At 42.4% G+C, this 17,120-nt stretch overlaps 1 protein-coding gene across 2 annotated transcripts; it reads right to left on the bottom strand.

Moving 5' to 3' along the window:
• Positions 1–5: 5 nt before the first annotated feature.
• rab44 (RAB44, member RAS oncogene family) lies at positions 6–16,798 on the bottom strand. Of its 2 annotated transcripts, none has more exons than XM_041963171.1 (9): positions 7,681–16,798; positions 6,655–6,728; positions 5,132–5,220; positions 4,885–5,022; positions 4,721–4,802; positions 2,407–2,521; positions 1,281–1,379; positions 1,108–1,184; positions 6–1,006 (listed from the first exon to the last, which is right to left on the bottom strand). In XM_041963171.1, exons 1-9 carry the CDS (start codon positions 16,786–16,788, stop codon positions 919–921), a joined length of 9,870 nt encoding a protein of 3,289 aa, XP_041819105.1. In that variant the 5' UTR covers positions 16,789–16,798; the 3' UTR covers positions 6–918. The 2 variants fall into 2 exon arrangements, with proteins under 2 accessions (XP_041819105.1, XP_041819113.1); XM_041963179.1 differs by having other exon boundaries at positions 4,885–5,019.
• Positions 16,799–17,120: the final 322 nt, after the last annotated feature.

The following is a 17,120-nucleotide window of genomic DNA, read 5'->3' as shown; positions in this document are numbered from 1 at the left end:
TAGCGTACGGTTGTTGTTCTGGAGGTTTATTAAGCATGAGACACAAGTTGTAGGGAAATGCACAGAAACAATAAAAAAAAATGATCTGACATGTATATTTCAAGCCTGTTAAGTATTTCACCACCACAAATTAGAAAGGCATGAAAGTTATTTGTGATGATCTGGCTGACCTGGCAGCTGTGTGACAACTGCAAGAAGGACAAGTGCCAACACCGTTCATTAAGAACAGATGGCAAAACATACAGAGTCATGATGCACTTAATTCGGCCACTGAGAAACACTGTTTGTGTCATAACAGCTACAAAAATGAAAAGATGCTCTTGTTCACAGGCATATTGCACCAGCTGCTTGTAAACACTGAAATATGACAATATTTATTAAAACAATATAGACACTGGCGAGCAGCTACTCAATATCTGTGCAATTAAGAGGATTCTCTTAGTGGAAACTGTTTTCTGTTTTTCAACTCAGGACCTCAGAAACTGTTCTGAACTCAAAGTACTAAAACATTAGTTTCTCAGTTAGATTAGTTAATACATCTCTAAACGGAAAGACGTCAGTGTGGGAGAAGACTCTGCAAATATTGACTTCATGTGATCATTTGAAATTGCACTCATAGTAAGGCTTCCATATTCCAGAAGGAAAGTCGATAAAACACAGTGCAAAATGCTGCAAAAACCCATTATACATTATACGATAATGATTTCCTTGATTACTTACAACTGTTCATAGACCTGCCTCTAAAGAAAGCCTGCACCAGCCACCCCAGTAATTGTGAAAAGGTGATTTAAGTTATACACTTTTGTAATAAAACCTAAGAGCCAAAGCTGGTTTGAGCACCAGTTTTTGCTGTGATGTGCAAACTTTCCACGTCAAGCCACTGACACACACACACACACACACACACACACACATCGTTCAGCAACATCCTGATGATTTTTTCTGTTGGGGCTCTTTGTGTAACACTGTGGTTTCCTCTCTTGTGTCAACTTTTTGGCTCAATATCCTGCCAACAACACAATCAGTCAGTACCAAGAATATTCAAGGACACGCGTTTAAAAAAAACACATATGGGTGTGATAGATGGCACAATGTGAAATGTGTTACCTGGCCACAGTTTCCAAAGACCGAAGCACATTTTCCCCCGTGGCAGCGCTGCACTCCATGAATTCAAAGTTGTACTCCTGCGGAAGGAAAACTGCTGGCTTTAGTGGGTGTTTGATGATTATAAGTACTAATGAGGGAACGGTGTGAGAGGACGTAATGCCACAGATCCAAACCTTAGCAAGAATTTCCCCCTCCTCAGCTTTAACCACTCGTTCTGCACAGTCACTCTTATTCCCAAGAAGGAGGATGGTCACGTTTTCTGCAGCTCCTTCCTGCAAAACAGATGAGTTACATTATTGTTTGGACTGCCGTTCAAACATCTGTACTCCAAGTCCTAGTTTTGCATGTTGGTGCATACTGAAAAATGATATCCATTACATAGATCAGTGTTTGAATGAAGTATTGTTGATCTGACAATAATATCAGATACCACTGATGTAGATATTACTTGTAGTATCTGTCAGTCGTTGTAGTAGTACTCAGAACTGTTTCTTTAGTTAAAGTCCTGCATTCAAAATGTTACTGAAAGTACAAAAATGTATTAGCATGAAAATATACATAAAGTGCCAAAAGCTTCAGTTATAAAATGCTTCAAAATCTATTGGTTGATTAGATTTTGTATTAATAATCTAACTTAAAAATCTAACTGCAAAGTAACAAGTAAAAAAAAAATACGATATCTGCCCCCAAAATGCAGTGAAGTAGAAGTATAAAATAACAAAATGTAAATACTTAAGTACCTAAATATTGTACTTCTTCACTACAGGTTACTGTTAATATGTGCTGCTGTCTTAGATATACAGTTCAGTATAAGACTATATTCACATTAAGTTCTTGAGGATTTTGAATGTAAAGAGCATAATCATTTAATTAAAGGCTGACAGTATGAAACTTAAATATTTTTAAGGTACTGACCTTCATGTGTCTCTAGCAGTAGCAACAAATACCTGGTCAGACTGTTGGACTTATTTACTTCTTCTTTAATCAGAAATTTCCTAATTTAAGCAACAGTTTTGCTAATTTAAGACTCTTTTATTTAGGAGAACTTTATGTATGTCTGCTTTGTGGTACAGCATTCAATTCTGACCCATTTCCTAAGTTTGATATGGAGGCAGTACTGCATCCATATTGAAAAATTCTAAACAACACTAATTACACATATAAACACATTGTTGCAACTTTACAGCATGTCTGGCCCTGTGTATGTAGCTACAGCATCTGTTCAACAAATCATTAGAAACAAAGCCAGCAGTGTGGTGAGAACATTTAAACAACCACTGAAGCTTAAATGCACCATACCTGAATACAGGTTGCCCAGTGGCTGACTGCAGAGAAACTCTGTGAGGAAGTGATGTCATACATCAGGAGAAATGCCTGGGCCTTGTGGAAAATCTGTTTTGTGATGCTGCGAAACCTTTGAAGGAAAATAAAAAATTCAATCAGAGATATGACGTCCTTAAAGCAGGAGGGGCCACTAATGCTACGCCAACACAGCAACTGAATTACTTTTCTCACAGCCATTCAAAAGTGACAAAACACCCCCAAAAGGTAGAAGGTGTGCTTCTGATCATCTAATCCTGGTTACCAGAGTTTGCAGAGACTGTGCTGAAGCTTATTCAAGAGACACATTCAGTCTCTCCTGAATGTGCAATTACCTCTGCACTGAAGCTGAGTAAATTATTCTGTTTTAAATCCACAAAGTAGGTGTCACACTTTTAATGAGGTGTCCTTATATTTGTGTTTTGGGGTCTAAATCTGACTCCATATCTGCTAACAGCAAAAATGAAATGAATGGGCTCTTAGACTGGTTTGAACTGACATGACGCTCCCTGTAAACTCTGTATGAACTGCGACCCCCCCCCAGCAGCCTTTTTAGCACGTATTTCAACCCTGCTAGTCTAAATATGTCAGCCAACACGCAACATGTGCAGTGAACACGTGGTGGTCGACAGGCTGCATGCAGTATGTTACAGCCACCTCTGCAGCTGGGGCTAAATCTGTTCCAGCGCACAAAACGTTTCTGAGGTGTGCCAAACCAGTTCTGAAACAGGTTTCAACCTGGCCCAAAGGAGGCTTCTTGGCACTTCAAGAATGTTCCAAGCGCCATGTTCAGGGAGGCTGCTGCCTGTTGTATCTCATAGTTGAGATATCTTTGATTGGCTACAATAACAAATGCAAAGAGGATGTTACTTATGTAATCGTCATCACACGTGCTCATCAGAAGTCTTGGCTGGCTGCCGAGAAGGACCCAGCACGCTGCCTGCAGATTTGAGAGACAAACTGTACTGGGACACCAGAGCTGTGTTAGATCTATCTTAAGCAGGTCTGGTCAGCATCTATACACAGGAAATCCACCACTACTTCCAGGAATAAAAAGACACACATGTGGTACAACATTTGGATCATCCTAAACCACAAAATAACACCCCGTACTTTTGCTGATGACTCCCAGCCTATGACCTTCCTTCCTACCGATGACTAGGTGCTGTTCCTACCCACAGCAGACATCACCAGGACAGCGTACCGCGTCATACGGCCGGGAAATGATCTCGCCAGCTTTTAGATGTCCTTACAGGCGTCTTTCAGCTTGTGGCCTTTAGTAGCCAAAAAGACGTAAACTGTGCATCAACAGACCTGAAGCAGCCACACCAGTCATCATCAAGTGGTTCAAGATGCTACTCATGAGGTGCATGAAGCCAGCAAATGTATTTTTTAGTGTTTCACGGCAGCTTCAAGATCAACCTAAAGTACTCTCCCTCAACGAGGGCAGATTGAGGGACCCCAAAACACATAACTAACTATTTGTTGGATTTAGTTTATGATAACAATTTTGCGTAAGTATTTATTTCCTATTGTAAAAAAGAGGATGCAGAAGACAGAATCCTTTCATCTGTCCTGAAACCATTTTCATAAGTGTTGATATCACTAGTTTTTATGATTCTCCTACAGCAAAAAAGCCACCTTACATATGTCTCACTATGTGTCTGAAGAAGAAAACATAGTCCTAAAATCGTAAAATAACTGGGATCAGTGCTTTCCCCCCATAGTTCTGTGAGAGAAATTACACATATCGCACATGTATTTGGGATAGTGCTTGAGTGCACTTTAGCTCTTACCAAGGCGCCATAAATGCAACAGGAGGGATCGTGAGATGTGCATGACCGTAGAAGGTCTGTTTGGAGTTTAACGCAGCAACAAAAGTATAACATTTTGATAGGTCATAAAGTAAGAGTGAAATACTAGAAACAAAAGTGCCTCTGAGAGAAGCTGTTCGTCCTGTGGGAGAGTTTGCAGGGAGAACGAGCTGGGCCTGTGGGAGAGGGTTGCAACAGTCAGAGAGGTCAGGACAGACAGTGAGGCGGGGAGACAGCTCCGCCTGGAGAAAGCATCAACAGGACAGAGAGGCCAGATAAGACGGTTTCTCTTTGGTGCACACATTATGAACTAAACTGATTTGTGTGCCATGCGCTGAGCAATAATAAAGGTGTGGCAATACTGTAGGAGATCTCTTCGTCTCGTTCCTCTGTTTGTCGGGGAGTGGAATTTCAGAATCGCCAGGACAGTTCGCATGTTGCTCTCAATAATGTACAGTAAAAGGAAACAGGAAACCTACCTTTCTTGGCCCGCTGTATCCCACAGCCGTAGCACCACAGGCTTTCCATCCACTACCACCGTCCACATGCAGAAATCAAGTCCTGCAAAATGTATTTATGTTACATTATTCCGTATATTTACACGCATTCATGGGACTAGAGTAGGATAAGTCCAGGATCTTACCAGCAGAGGCGGGTAAATCTAGAGAAAACTTCCCGCTTTGAGCTCTTTTCATGAAGGAGGTTTTGCCCACACAGCTGTTTCCAACCATGAGCACGTTGTAACTGCTTGATGTGGGAGCTGCTCCTCCGGAACTACCTGCTGAAACAAAAACACACTATCATTCTATTTCTGTGTATTAATCTTCCCTCTCTCATTATCTGTTTGCAATCAGCTACACTGCGCTGTGTGTAAGTAATGCTCCATTTACCCAGAGAAAACGGCTTTTGGCTCTCTTGGCCCGGGCGGATCTCAGCATCACGATGTTGAACTGCAGTCACTCGTGCGGGAGTCTTCTCACTGCGTGACAGACAGCCGAGCACAGTTCAAACAAAAAAAAAACAGCGTATACACATTCACGAATTTTAGGATTCAGGATTCTGCGAGTTTTTAGCTCAGTTATCAGTATTTCTCGTCAAATGTTGGCATTTCTTTGAGATTAGACAGCTACACTGCACAGAATATGACCACAAGTTGATGTCTGAAGCTGAGACCTGAAACCTACATTAAAGGAAAAATAGTGTGTTGTACATCTAAGAAGATTTTGTATCGCTCCCTTAAATTGTTGTAGAGGTAGACGTACAAGAGTCCCATCTTTACCAACTTCAGTGAATAATTCCCTTAAGTAAATAGTAGAGTTCATATTGCTATTTACAGCAAGAATATTTGTAAAAACACATAATACAAGGTCGTATATCAAGCTCGCTTTCATTGTCTCCCAAAAGAGAAAACTGTCCTTGATTGAAGGAATGTGCTGCATAACATAAGATGTTACAAAAGACACTTACATAAAAATAAAAAACCACACACCACTCAGAAAACAAACAGTTAAAAATAAAATAATTCCTAAAACTCATCTCGTCCTCCGCAGGAAAAGCACACAAACACACATCTCACTTAGACACAATAAAAGGAAGCGTCCGACAGCGATTTCACTGTAACTTCCCCTCTGTCTGTCCACCATTAGAGACCTGATAAAAAGTTAGAGACTGACTGGGAGGCAAATTCGTGTTTGTAATGACTGTGACCTTTTAAGATGGTTGCACTGAGCATCAGCATAACTCAGCTCCAGCCGCGCTGTATCACATGCATCTCTCCTGTCTCAGCTGACCTCACACCAGACTAAGGTTAATCAGCGGTCACTAACATCCTGTCAGAACACGTCTGTTCACACTGCATACTGTGTTTACTGTACTATGTGCATGAGGATCGGTGCGGACGTAAGGCTTGCATGAGTCGCACGGATGAGTGGCGAAATGTCCTCAACGCGGACAGTTTCATTGACGTTAGAAGTCTTTGTAGTAATATCCAGATTTAATAAAAAAACTGATGCAGGACTGTTGGTGCAATGTTAAAATAGGATTAAATGGCAAGTGGAGAAACATAGCACTTGTTCTAAACACTATGTGGAGGCAAAGTAAGTGGTAAATTGTCTGGGAGACTCACATAACTCTTGATATAATCATTGTTTACTGATGAGCAGGCTTTCAACAGCGTTATTCTTAGTGGCTGAGGTTATAGCTGGTTGTTCATTGCTGTATAAAGCCACTGTGATCCAGTGTGCCTGTGATTGAATAAACTAAGCTATAACAGATTTTGCTGACAGTACAGGTTGATAAGATTCTTCTGTGATACTAACCCCACAAGCTACATCAGCACTTAGTTGTGCGTAGCTAATGAGGTGGCTGGACGGGCCTCAAAGGCCGCAGTGCTGAACCTCGGTGTCGGACTTACCTCTCAGGCGTCGAGTGCTTTACCGCCTCCGAGGCGCTGACGTTGGACGATGGTTTCTTGCTGCTTTCATCAGCCTGCACAGACAAAAACACCTCAATCATGAGGTGACACCTGGGGAGACCCTACTTCGGATGGCATTTTGACGTACAGCACACACATTGTTTTCTCTTCGGTTTGCCAAATGGTAAAAGGATAACCTGCATTTGTTTTACACTAGACGCTGAAAGTCAGCGATTGCAGATCTGGGAGGAATAATCCTCTGGCACACAGAAAGTGAGGTTTGCTTTGTGTAGAATTATACGAGGATATTATCAGACTTTCAGGAATTTGCGCTGCTTGTACTCCCTCTGATATGTGATGTAACAATGATGTAATGTTACAACCACTAAAATATGACATTTTAGAGAAAGGGAAGGCACCAGGCTTTTATATAAATACCAGTAGATGAAAAAATGTGCTATTTTTACTATCATATAAACGTGCATCACAAGAAAAACATTTGTGCAAGGCCTTTTCTCAGTTGTTAAGGTTCAGCTTTGCATGATATGGTTTTACTGTAATTATCTCCTCTGCCACAGCTTCTTGACTGGCTGTCATCTACGCATGTGTAAGTGAACACAGACAAAAATAAAATCACTATCAAGACCAAGAAGTCAGATGCATGTTTGTGTTCTCCTTTTCACCATGTGAAATATGTAGTGTGAGCCGCATGTTCCTCATTTTGGTTCCTCTTGTCAGTCTGTTCTTCTTGCAACAAACACTTGACCGCTGTGCAAGAGGTGTGATGCAAATGGGAACACCTTAGGCTTACTGTGCAAAAGAGCACTGAGAATTATTCAAGAACGCAGCTATGCCAAGCTGAAGGCACAAAACACAATAAAGGAGCACAATGTTTAAAAAGTTCACTAAGAAGCGAACAACGGTTCATTGGTTTAAGTATAACGCCAAAAACAGAATTGAAGATTCCCGCTATTAATTCTTTGATAGTAAGAAACACCTTTAAAAAAAAAACTTTTTGCTGCTTACCTCTGATATTTTGTCCAGGCCCACAGATTCTTCCTCAGTTGTCTTGATGGCACTTTCATCAGTGACACTTCTGACATCTCTCCGATCTTGTGTACCTATTATTTTGTCCCCTCTTGCAGTTTGGTCGACATTGCTTTGGTGTCCATGCGACTTCCGGTGAGATCCCAGTTTCCTTCTCCTTCTCCCACCAGCTGTTTCTGACGTCCCATCATGGTTGGGAGAAGTGGATGGTGTTGCGGGGAAATAACTGGGAGTTAGGTGGTGCTCTTTTTCTTCTAGTTGATCATGAGAAGGAGGATTTTCTTCACTTGTGTGCTGTGCTGGAGGCTTGAAGTGAGACTCACCAGTGAGGCTGCACTCCACCGTTTCAAAAACTTTTTCTTTCCTTTGATCAGAGTCACTGTCTTTGTCTTCTATGAGAAGTTGGAGCTCTTCTTTTTCTTTGATGCCCAGGAAAGGCTCACTCTTTACATCTCCAGCATTAGCTGCTGCTCCTGTTGCCTCTTTATCTGCCTCCTGCTTTTGATGCAAGTCTTCCCCTTTGCTACGTGATCCCAGATTCCTGCGGGTGGAGCCCATCTTTCTTCTCCTATTGGCTGAATTAAAATTGGGACTTGCATTCTTCATCTCAAGATTTTTATCGTGAGCTCCTTCATTTGCGTTGTTCAACTCGTGTATACCAGCCTGGGCATCTTTACTCTCCTCTCCAGCTCCTCCTCTGACGACAGGTTTCATGATTTCCAAATCTACCACAGCCACAGCTGGTGCTTCTGCTGAGTTCAGAGCTGGGGCCTGTGCGACGTTTACACTATCTGTCATTTCCTCATCGTTTTGTGTACTCTGTGAGGGCTCACATGAAGACACAGAGCTCCCTCCTGTGATACCAGTGCTTGTCACGTCCACAGTATTAGAAGACCGCAACGGATTTACTGAGGAGCTGTTTCCTCCAGAGAGCACAGATGTTGGATGCATCTCCATGCATGTAAAATCATCTAGTTGTGAAGGCTCCACGTTAACGTCTACATTCCTCTCACTGTCCCTTATACCAGCTACCTGAACAAACTTCACAGGATTATCAACTTTTCCATTGTTTGAGGCAGACTGCTCGGGGAGAAGAGCTGTTAAATCATTTACGTCTGATATCATACTGCTCTGAACTCTCTGCAGGTCAGATGTACTGCTTTGTAGCCTTTGGCCCTCGTCATGAACAGTGCTGGTTCGGTCAGTTTCCTGTTGTCCTTTAAAACAAACACTGTCAACATGACATGAGATATTCTGTGATACCTCTGCAGTTACAATAACTGGTAACTCCCTTACCACTTCCATATTGTCAAAATTTCTCACGTCATCTTCTTTATTAAAATCGCTTTCTTTTATTTCATTTTTGCTCTCTGTTCCTTCCTCTGGTTTCCTCTTGAGTTGAGTGTGGCGAGTGGAGCCCATCTTTCTCCTCCTCTGTTTGGAATTTCTTTTCACATTTTCACTGTTATCTGAATTAGTTGTTTCTTGTATCCCTTGCTGGCTGTTACATGCACCCACTGCTGCAGAAATCCCACTTTCCTCAGGCGCATCCACAGCTGTCTCTGCTCTGAAGTTTTCCTCGAGACCAAGCTGAGCTGAAGCGCCAGTTTTGCCGTGTGCAGCGGACGACAGTTCAGCATACGTGACCTCCTGCGGAGCATTCGTTTCTTCAGTTTCATGGTCTTTCTTTGTAGGATCTTCACATTTTTCTCCATCTCCATCCTGTCCAAAAACCTGTACATCCATTGAACTCTCTGCTTCTTTCAAACAGTCTTTGATTGAGACATCTGCCACTGTTTTCATTGCATCATTTGTCCGTTTCAGACTCATTTTGTGTTCCAGCGAGTCTTTGTCACAAGATAAAGCCTCCGTCTTTTGGACCTGATGGGCATTTTGCTCAAGCACATCGGAAGTGACTGACTGCATGCAAACACTGTCAACATGACATGAGATATTCTGTGTGTCTGAATCATCTTCTGGCGATTGTATCAAGTCCATTTTAGCTGTGTCATATCCTGTAAAATGACTTACATTCTCAGGCTCTTTTATAAGATTATTTTCCTCCTCATTGACGTCCTTATTGGATTTGACAGAGTCATCTTTGCCTGAGCTTGAAGTAATGTCTGTTGTCGCAATTGTACTGTCGTACGTAACATTCTGTGAGGAAATTCTGTCTTCCTCTGGCATTTTTTCTGTGTTTTCTTTGGCATTTATAGTTGATCTCATTTCTCTGCTTTCCTGAGCAGGTTCGAGGTCTATGTTTGTTTGCTTTTTTAATTCTTCCTGCCTAATTGTCTCTGTTGCTAATGGCATTTTTGTTGTTTCAAGGGCATGATCACTCCTTGTATCTTCTGAAAATTCTTCTTTAGGTTTGTGGTGTGTTTCAGAAACAGAGTCCTTGACATGCTGTTGTCCTTTATTTCTTCGGCTAGACCCCAGTTTTCTTCTGCACCCAGTGGGGTTGAAGCCTTTGTGGGTTTGCTTCTCCATTCTCACGGAATTGTCCTGAGGTTGAGAGTCCAAAAGAGCATTTGTTTCTGACTGCAGGGCTTGTAAAGAGGATTCACTTCCCACTTTCCCCTTTGATGATGATGAAGATGCTGCTTGTTCAACACTGCATTCAATGTCCGTACGGTCTCCTGGGTTCTCCGATTTCACACGTGACTCACTCACCAAATAGTTGTCCTGTATATTTCCATCCTGCCTTGACAATTCTGCATTCCCATCTCCATCCTTGCTTTGTTTCTCTGTGACAGAATACACACCGGGAAGCTTTTCTTTTGGCATCTCTGTGGAATTTGATTGGTTGATTAGCTGTTGATCTACTGCTAAACTAGAATGTAAACCTGAAGTTATATGCTCAGAGATGCCAACAAGTGTGGAATATTGTGCAGTTTCTTTGAGTTCATTGCTACATTCTTCAATCTGAGGAGTCTGAGCAGTGTCAAATGTGTCCATTCCTTCCGGCATGGTTTCCATAGATTTTTCTGGCACTTCTGTCTCTACTGACATCTTTACTATTTCAAGTGGCTCATGATCCTTGGTATTTCCAGCAATTTCTCCTGTATGTCTGTGGTATGATTCAGCAACAGAGTCCTCGACAAGTTGTCGTCCTTTATTTCTTCGGCTAGAGCCCAGTTTTCTTCTATTCCCAATGGGGCTGAAGCCTGTATCGTTTTGCTGAGGTTGGGAGTCCAAAGGAGCATGTATTTCTGATTGCAGGGTTTCTAAAGAAGATTTGCCCCTTTCAGTTTCAGAGAAGAGTCCATCTTTCTCCTGATTAGACACCTCCTCTGTCCTCACAGAAGTGTCCAGAGGTTGGGAGTCCAAAGGAGCATTTGTTTCTGATTGCAGGGTTTGTAAAGAGGATTCACTCTCCGCATCTTCAGAGAGGATTCCTTCCTTCTCCTGATGAACTGTCTGTTCAGCGCTGGGATTCATGTCATCCTCTACATGGCTGTCACCCTCATCGACCTGACCCAGTGCAGAGTCTACTCTTTCTGTGTCACTGATCTGTGGTATCTTTGTATCATATACATGAATATCCTCATTTGTGTGCTCTAAAGAGTCAAAGTTGTTTTCTCTTGTAGGATGTTCCTCCTGTTTGTCATCAGAATTTGATTCTACCTGCTTGGTGGCAGAATCATCAATACCTCTCACAATTGACTCTGATCGGTATGTGTCAATGACTTCAGCCTGATCTATCAGGTTTCCAGAAATTACTTCAGGATGTTCTGTTGCATCATGCGTCCCACTTTCAGAGGAGTCATCGATTTCATGCATTTGTGTTGGATCCACCTCCTGTTCATGCACTTTGAGAACAGCATCCTCTGCATGATGAGCACCTCTGGCTTGTTCACTCTGAAAAGTGTCAGATTTGTCCATTCCTTCCAGCGTGGCTCCCACTGATTTATTAGACACCTCCACTTTAAAGTCAGTCTCTCTTTCGTCATGATCTTCTTGAAGGTTTTCACTTACAGAAATTGAATTTTCCAGGTCAGCCTCTGGATAGTTTGATGCAGTGGGGTTCTGGACCTCAGGAGAATAACCAGGCATCATGACTGAATACAAAGAGCTGTCAGGTGTCACAGGCATGTTAACACCATGCTCACTCCATTGACTCAATTCTTCTTGATTTGTTCCCTCTGCTGCCACTAACACTGGTATTGTCAGAAGGTCTTCATTACCCCTGGTACTTTCTTCTACTTGCTCTTTGTGTTCGTGGGATGATTCAGCAGCACAGTCCTTGGCATGTTGCCTTCCTTTATTTCTTCTACTCAACCCCAGTTTTCTTCTGTTCAAAGTGGGGTTGAAGCCTGTGTGGGTTTCCTCCTCTGTCCTCAGAGAAGTGTCCAGAGGTTGGGAGTCCAAAGGAGCATTTGTTTCTGATTGCAGGGTTTGTAAAGAGGATTCACTCTCTGCATCTTCAGAGAGGATTCCTTCCTTCTCCTGATGAACTGTCTGTTCAGCGCTGGGATTCATATCATCCTCTACATGGCTTTCACCCTCATCGACCTGACCCAGTGCAGAGTCTACTCTTTCTGTGTCACTGATCTGTGGTATCTTTGTATCATATACATGAATATCCTCATTTGTGTGCTCTAAAGAGTCAAAGTAGTTTTCTCTTGTAGGATGTTCCTCCTGTTTGTCATCAGAATTTGAATCTTCCTGCTTGGTAGCAGAATCATCAGTACCTCTCACAATCGACTCTGATTGGTATGTGTCAATGACTTCAGGTTGATCTATCAGGTTTCCAGAAATTACTTCAGGATGTTCTGTTGCATCATGCGTCTCACTTTCAGAGGAGTCATCGATTTCATGCATTTGTGTTGGATTAACCTCCTGTTCATGCTCTTTGAGAACAGCATCCTCTGCATGATGAGCACCTCTGGCTTGTTCACTCTGAAAAGTGTCAGATTTGTCCATTCCTTCCAGCGTGGCTCCCACTGATTTATTAGACACCTCCACTTTAAAGTCAGTCTCTCTTTCGTCATGATCTTCTTGAAGGTTTTCACTTACAGAAATTGAATTTTCCAGGTCAGCCTCTGGATAGTTTGATGCAGTGGGGTTCTGGACCTCAGGAGAATAACCAGGCATCATGACTGAATACAAAGAGCTGTCAGGTGTCACAGGCATGTTAACATCATGCTCACTCCATTGACTCAATTCTTCTTGATTTGTTCCCTCTGCTGCCACTAATACTGGTGTTGTCTGGAGGTCTTCATTACCCCTGGTACTTTCTTCTACTTGCTCTTTGTGTTCGTGGGATGATTCAGCAGCACAGTCCTTGGCATGTTGCCTTCCTTTATTTCTTCTACTCGACCCCAGTTTTCTACTGTTCAAAGTGGGGTTGAAGCCTGTGTGGGTTTCCCTCTCTGTCCTCACAGAAGTGTCCAGAGGTTGGGAGTCCAAAGGAGCATTTGTTTCTGATTGCAGGGTTTGTAAAGAGGATTCACTCTCCTCAACTTCAGAGAGGATTCCTTCCTTCTCCTGATGAACTGTCTGTTCAGCACTGGGATTCATGTCATCCTCTACATGGTTGTCACCCTCATCGACCTGACCCAGTGCAGAGTCTACTCTTTCTGTGTCACTGATCTGTGGTATCTTTGTATCATATACATGAATATCCTCATTTGTGTGCTCCAAAGAGTCAAAGTTGTTTTCTCTTGTAGGATGTTCCTCCTGTTTGTCATCAGAATTTGATTCTTCCTGCTTGGTGGCAGAATCATCAGTACCTCTCACAATTGACTCTGATCGGTATGTGTCAATGACTTCAGCCTGATCTATCAGGTTTCCAGAAATTACTTCAGGATGTTCTGTTGCATCATGCGTCCCACTTTCAGAGGAGTCATCGATTTCATGCATTTGTGTTGGATCCACCTCCTGTTCATGCACTTTGAGAACAGCATCCTCTGCGTGATGAGCACCTCTGGCTTCTTCACTCTGAATAGTGTCAGATTTGTCCATTCCTTCCAGCGTGGCTCCCACTGATTTATTAGACACCTCCACTTTAAAGTCAGTCTCTCTTTCGTCATGATCTTCTTGAAGGTTTTCACTTACAGAAATTGAATTTTCCAGGTCAGCCTCTGGATAGTTTGTTGTAGTGGGGTTCTGGACCTCAGGAGAATTATCAGACAACATGACTGAGTACAAAGAGCTGTCAGGTGTCGCAGGCATGATAACACCATGCTCACTCCATTGACTTAATTCTTCTTGATTTGTTCCCTCTGCTGCCACTAACACTGGTGCTGTCTGGAGGTCTTCAGTACTCATGGTACTTTCTTCTACTTCCTCTTTGTGTTCATGGGATGATTCAGCAGCACAGTCCTTGGCATGTTGCCTTCCTTTATTTCTTCTACTCGACCCCAGTTTTCTTCTGTTCAAAGTGGGGTTGAAGCCTGTGTGGGTTTCCCTCTCTGTCCTCAGAGAAGTGTCCAGAGGTTGGGAGTCCAAAGGAGCATTTGTTTCTGATTGCAGGGTTTGTAAAGAGGATTCACTCTCCTCATCTTCAGAGAGGATTCCTTCCTTCTCCTGATGAACTGTTTGATCAGCACTGGGATTCATATCATCCTCTACATGGCTGTCACCCTCATCGACCTGACCCAGTGCAGAGTCTACTCTTTCTGTGTCACTGATCTGTGGTATCTTTGTATCATATACATGAATATCCTCATTTGTGTGCTCCAAAGAGTCAAAGTTGTTTTCTCTTGTGGGATGTTCCTCCTGTTTGTCATCAGAATTTGATTCTACCTGCTTAGTGGCAGAATCATCAGTTCCTCTCACAATTGACTCTGATCGGTATGTGTCAATGACTTCAGCCTGATGTATCAGGTTTCCAGAAATTACTTCAGGATGTTCTGTTGCATCATGCGTCCCACTTTCAGAGGAGTCATCGATTTCATGCATTTGTGTTGGATCCACCTCCTGTTCATGCACTTTGAGAACAGCATCCTCTGCATGATGAGCACCTCTGGCTTGTTCACTCTGAAAAGTGTCAGATTTGTCCATTCCTTCCAGCGTGGCTCCCACTGATTTATTAGACACCTCCACTTTAAAGTCAGTCTCTCTTTCGTCATGATCTTCTTGAAGGTTTTCACTTACAGAAATTAAATTTTCCAGGTCAGCCTCTGGATAGTTTGTTGTAGTGGGGTTCTGGACCTCAGGAGAATAACCAGGCATCATGACTGAGTACAAAGAGCTGTCAGGTGTCACAGGCATGATAACACCATGCTCACTCCATTGACTTAATTCTTCTTGATTTGTTCCCTCTGCTGCCACTAATACTGGTGTTGTCTGGAGGTCTTCATTACCCCTGGTACTTTCTTCTACTTGCTCTTTGTGTTCGTGGGATGATTCAACAGCACAGTCCTTGGCATGTTGCCTTCCTTTATTTCTTCTACTCGACCCCAGTTTTCTTCTGTTCAAAGTGGGGTTGAAGCCTGTGTTGGTTTCCTCCTCTGTTCTCACAGAAGTGTCCAGAGGTTGGGAGTCCAAAGGAGCATTTGTTTCTGATTGCAGGGTTTGTAAAGAGGACTCACTCTCCTCAACTTCAGAGAGGATTCCTTCCTTCTCCTGATGAACTGTTTGATCAGCACTGGGATTCATATCATCCTCTATATGGCTGTCACCCTCATCGACCTGACCCAGTGCAGAGTCTACTCTTTCTGTGTCACTGATCTGTGGTATCTTTGTATCATATACATGAATATCCTCATTTGTGTGCTCTAAAGAGTCAAAGTTGTTTTCTCTTGTAGGATGTTCCTCCTGTTTGTCATCAGAATTTGATTCTACCTGCTTGGTGGCAGAATCATCAGTACCTCTCACAATTGACTCTGATCGGTATGTGTCAATGACTTCAGCCTGATCTATCAGGTTTCCAGAAATTACTTCAGAATGTTCTCTGGCATCATGCAACCCACTTTCAGAGGAGTGATCGATTTCATGCATTTGTGTTGGATCAACCTCCTGTTCATGAATGCTGTTTAAAGCATCCTTTGCATGATGAGCACCTTTGACATCAGATAACTTGAAAATCTCAATTTGTTCCTCATCGTTGTGCAACTCCTCGTTTGGTGATGAAACTATTGCTTGCCCAACACTGCACTGAGGTTCTGTGTGCTCTCTGGGGTTGTGTTTTTCTGTGGATATCTCTGGTGTGATAGAAGACTCTATATCCTTTGATTTTATATGTGACTCACTCACCAAATAGTTTTCCCGTAAATTTCCACCCTGCCTTAAGAATTCTGCATCCTTGTCTCCATTTTTGCTTTCTTTTTCTGTTACAGAATACACATTGGGAAGTTTTTCTTCTGGCATCTCCCTGTAATTTAGCTGGTCAGTCAGCTGTTGATCTACTGTGGGACATGAAAGAACACTTACACTAGTCAACTCAGAGACGCCAACAAGACGTGCATTTTCTTTGAGTTCCTCACTCTGTAGAGTGTCAGACCTGTCTGTTTCTCCCAGCATGGTTTCCACAAATTTACAAGAATCAGACACTAGTTTATAGTTTGTGTCATTTTCATCTTGATCTGCTTCCAGAGTTTCACTTTTGGGAATTAACCTTTCCAGGTCAGCCTCTGGACAGTTTGCTGTAGTTGAGTGCTGAACCTCAGAATAATCAGGTGTAATGGCAGGGTATAAAGAGCTGTCATGTGCCACAGATATGATGTTATGCTCATGCCCTTGATTGACTTCTTCCTGCCTCCAAGATTGTATTGCCAGTGACATTTGCATTGTTTTGGGGGTTTCATTACCCCTGGTGTATTCCTCAACTTCCTCTGTAGGTTTGGAGTATGATTCAGTTGCTGAACCCTTGACACGCAGTTCTCTTTTATTTCTTCTACTAGATCCTAGTTTTCTTCGATTCTCAGTGAGTTCTGGTGAAGGTGGATTTTGGGTTGCAGATTGTGTATTGTCAGGATTAGCCAATACATTTAATGATTCAGTATTTTCTTCTGGTATGCAGCGTTTTGCTGCAGAGGCACTGTCCGTTATGTGTAATTCATCAGCCTCTGATGTTTTATTTTCATGTGCGACCCGACGACGTGAACCAATTCTTTTTTTCTTTGCACTTTGAGTCGACATGGCTTCTTATCTTCTCTCCTAAAGCATGAGACATTCAGTCATGCAAGTTAAAATCTACCACCCGTTAACATCAGATAACTGAATCTCAACAAAATATGTACTAGTAATTTCTATCCCCATGAACTACTGAGTACCATTCAGAACAGGAATTGGGTTTTCTGGCAACATATCCACACAAAACATTAAGATGTATACTGATTCTTAATACTTACAACTTCAATCATACTGCCACGACTCTCAAATACAAACTGTTTAAGGAATTTGCTTTTAAATGGATAAACTACACCCATCCTCATCAGCAAATAAAATTGACTTGAGGAACAACTTTGAAA

Source organism: Chelmon rostratus, chromosome 2, assembly GCF_017976325.1.
Source record: "Chelmon rostratus isolate fCheRos1 chromosome 2, fCheRos1.pri, whole genome shotgun sequence".
Taxonomy (NCBI): domain Eukaryota; kingdom Metazoa; phylum Chordata; class Actinopteri; order Chaetodontiformes; family Chaetodontidae; genus Chelmon; species Chelmon rostratus.
This window is presented reverse-complemented; position numbering and strand designations above follow the sequence as displayed.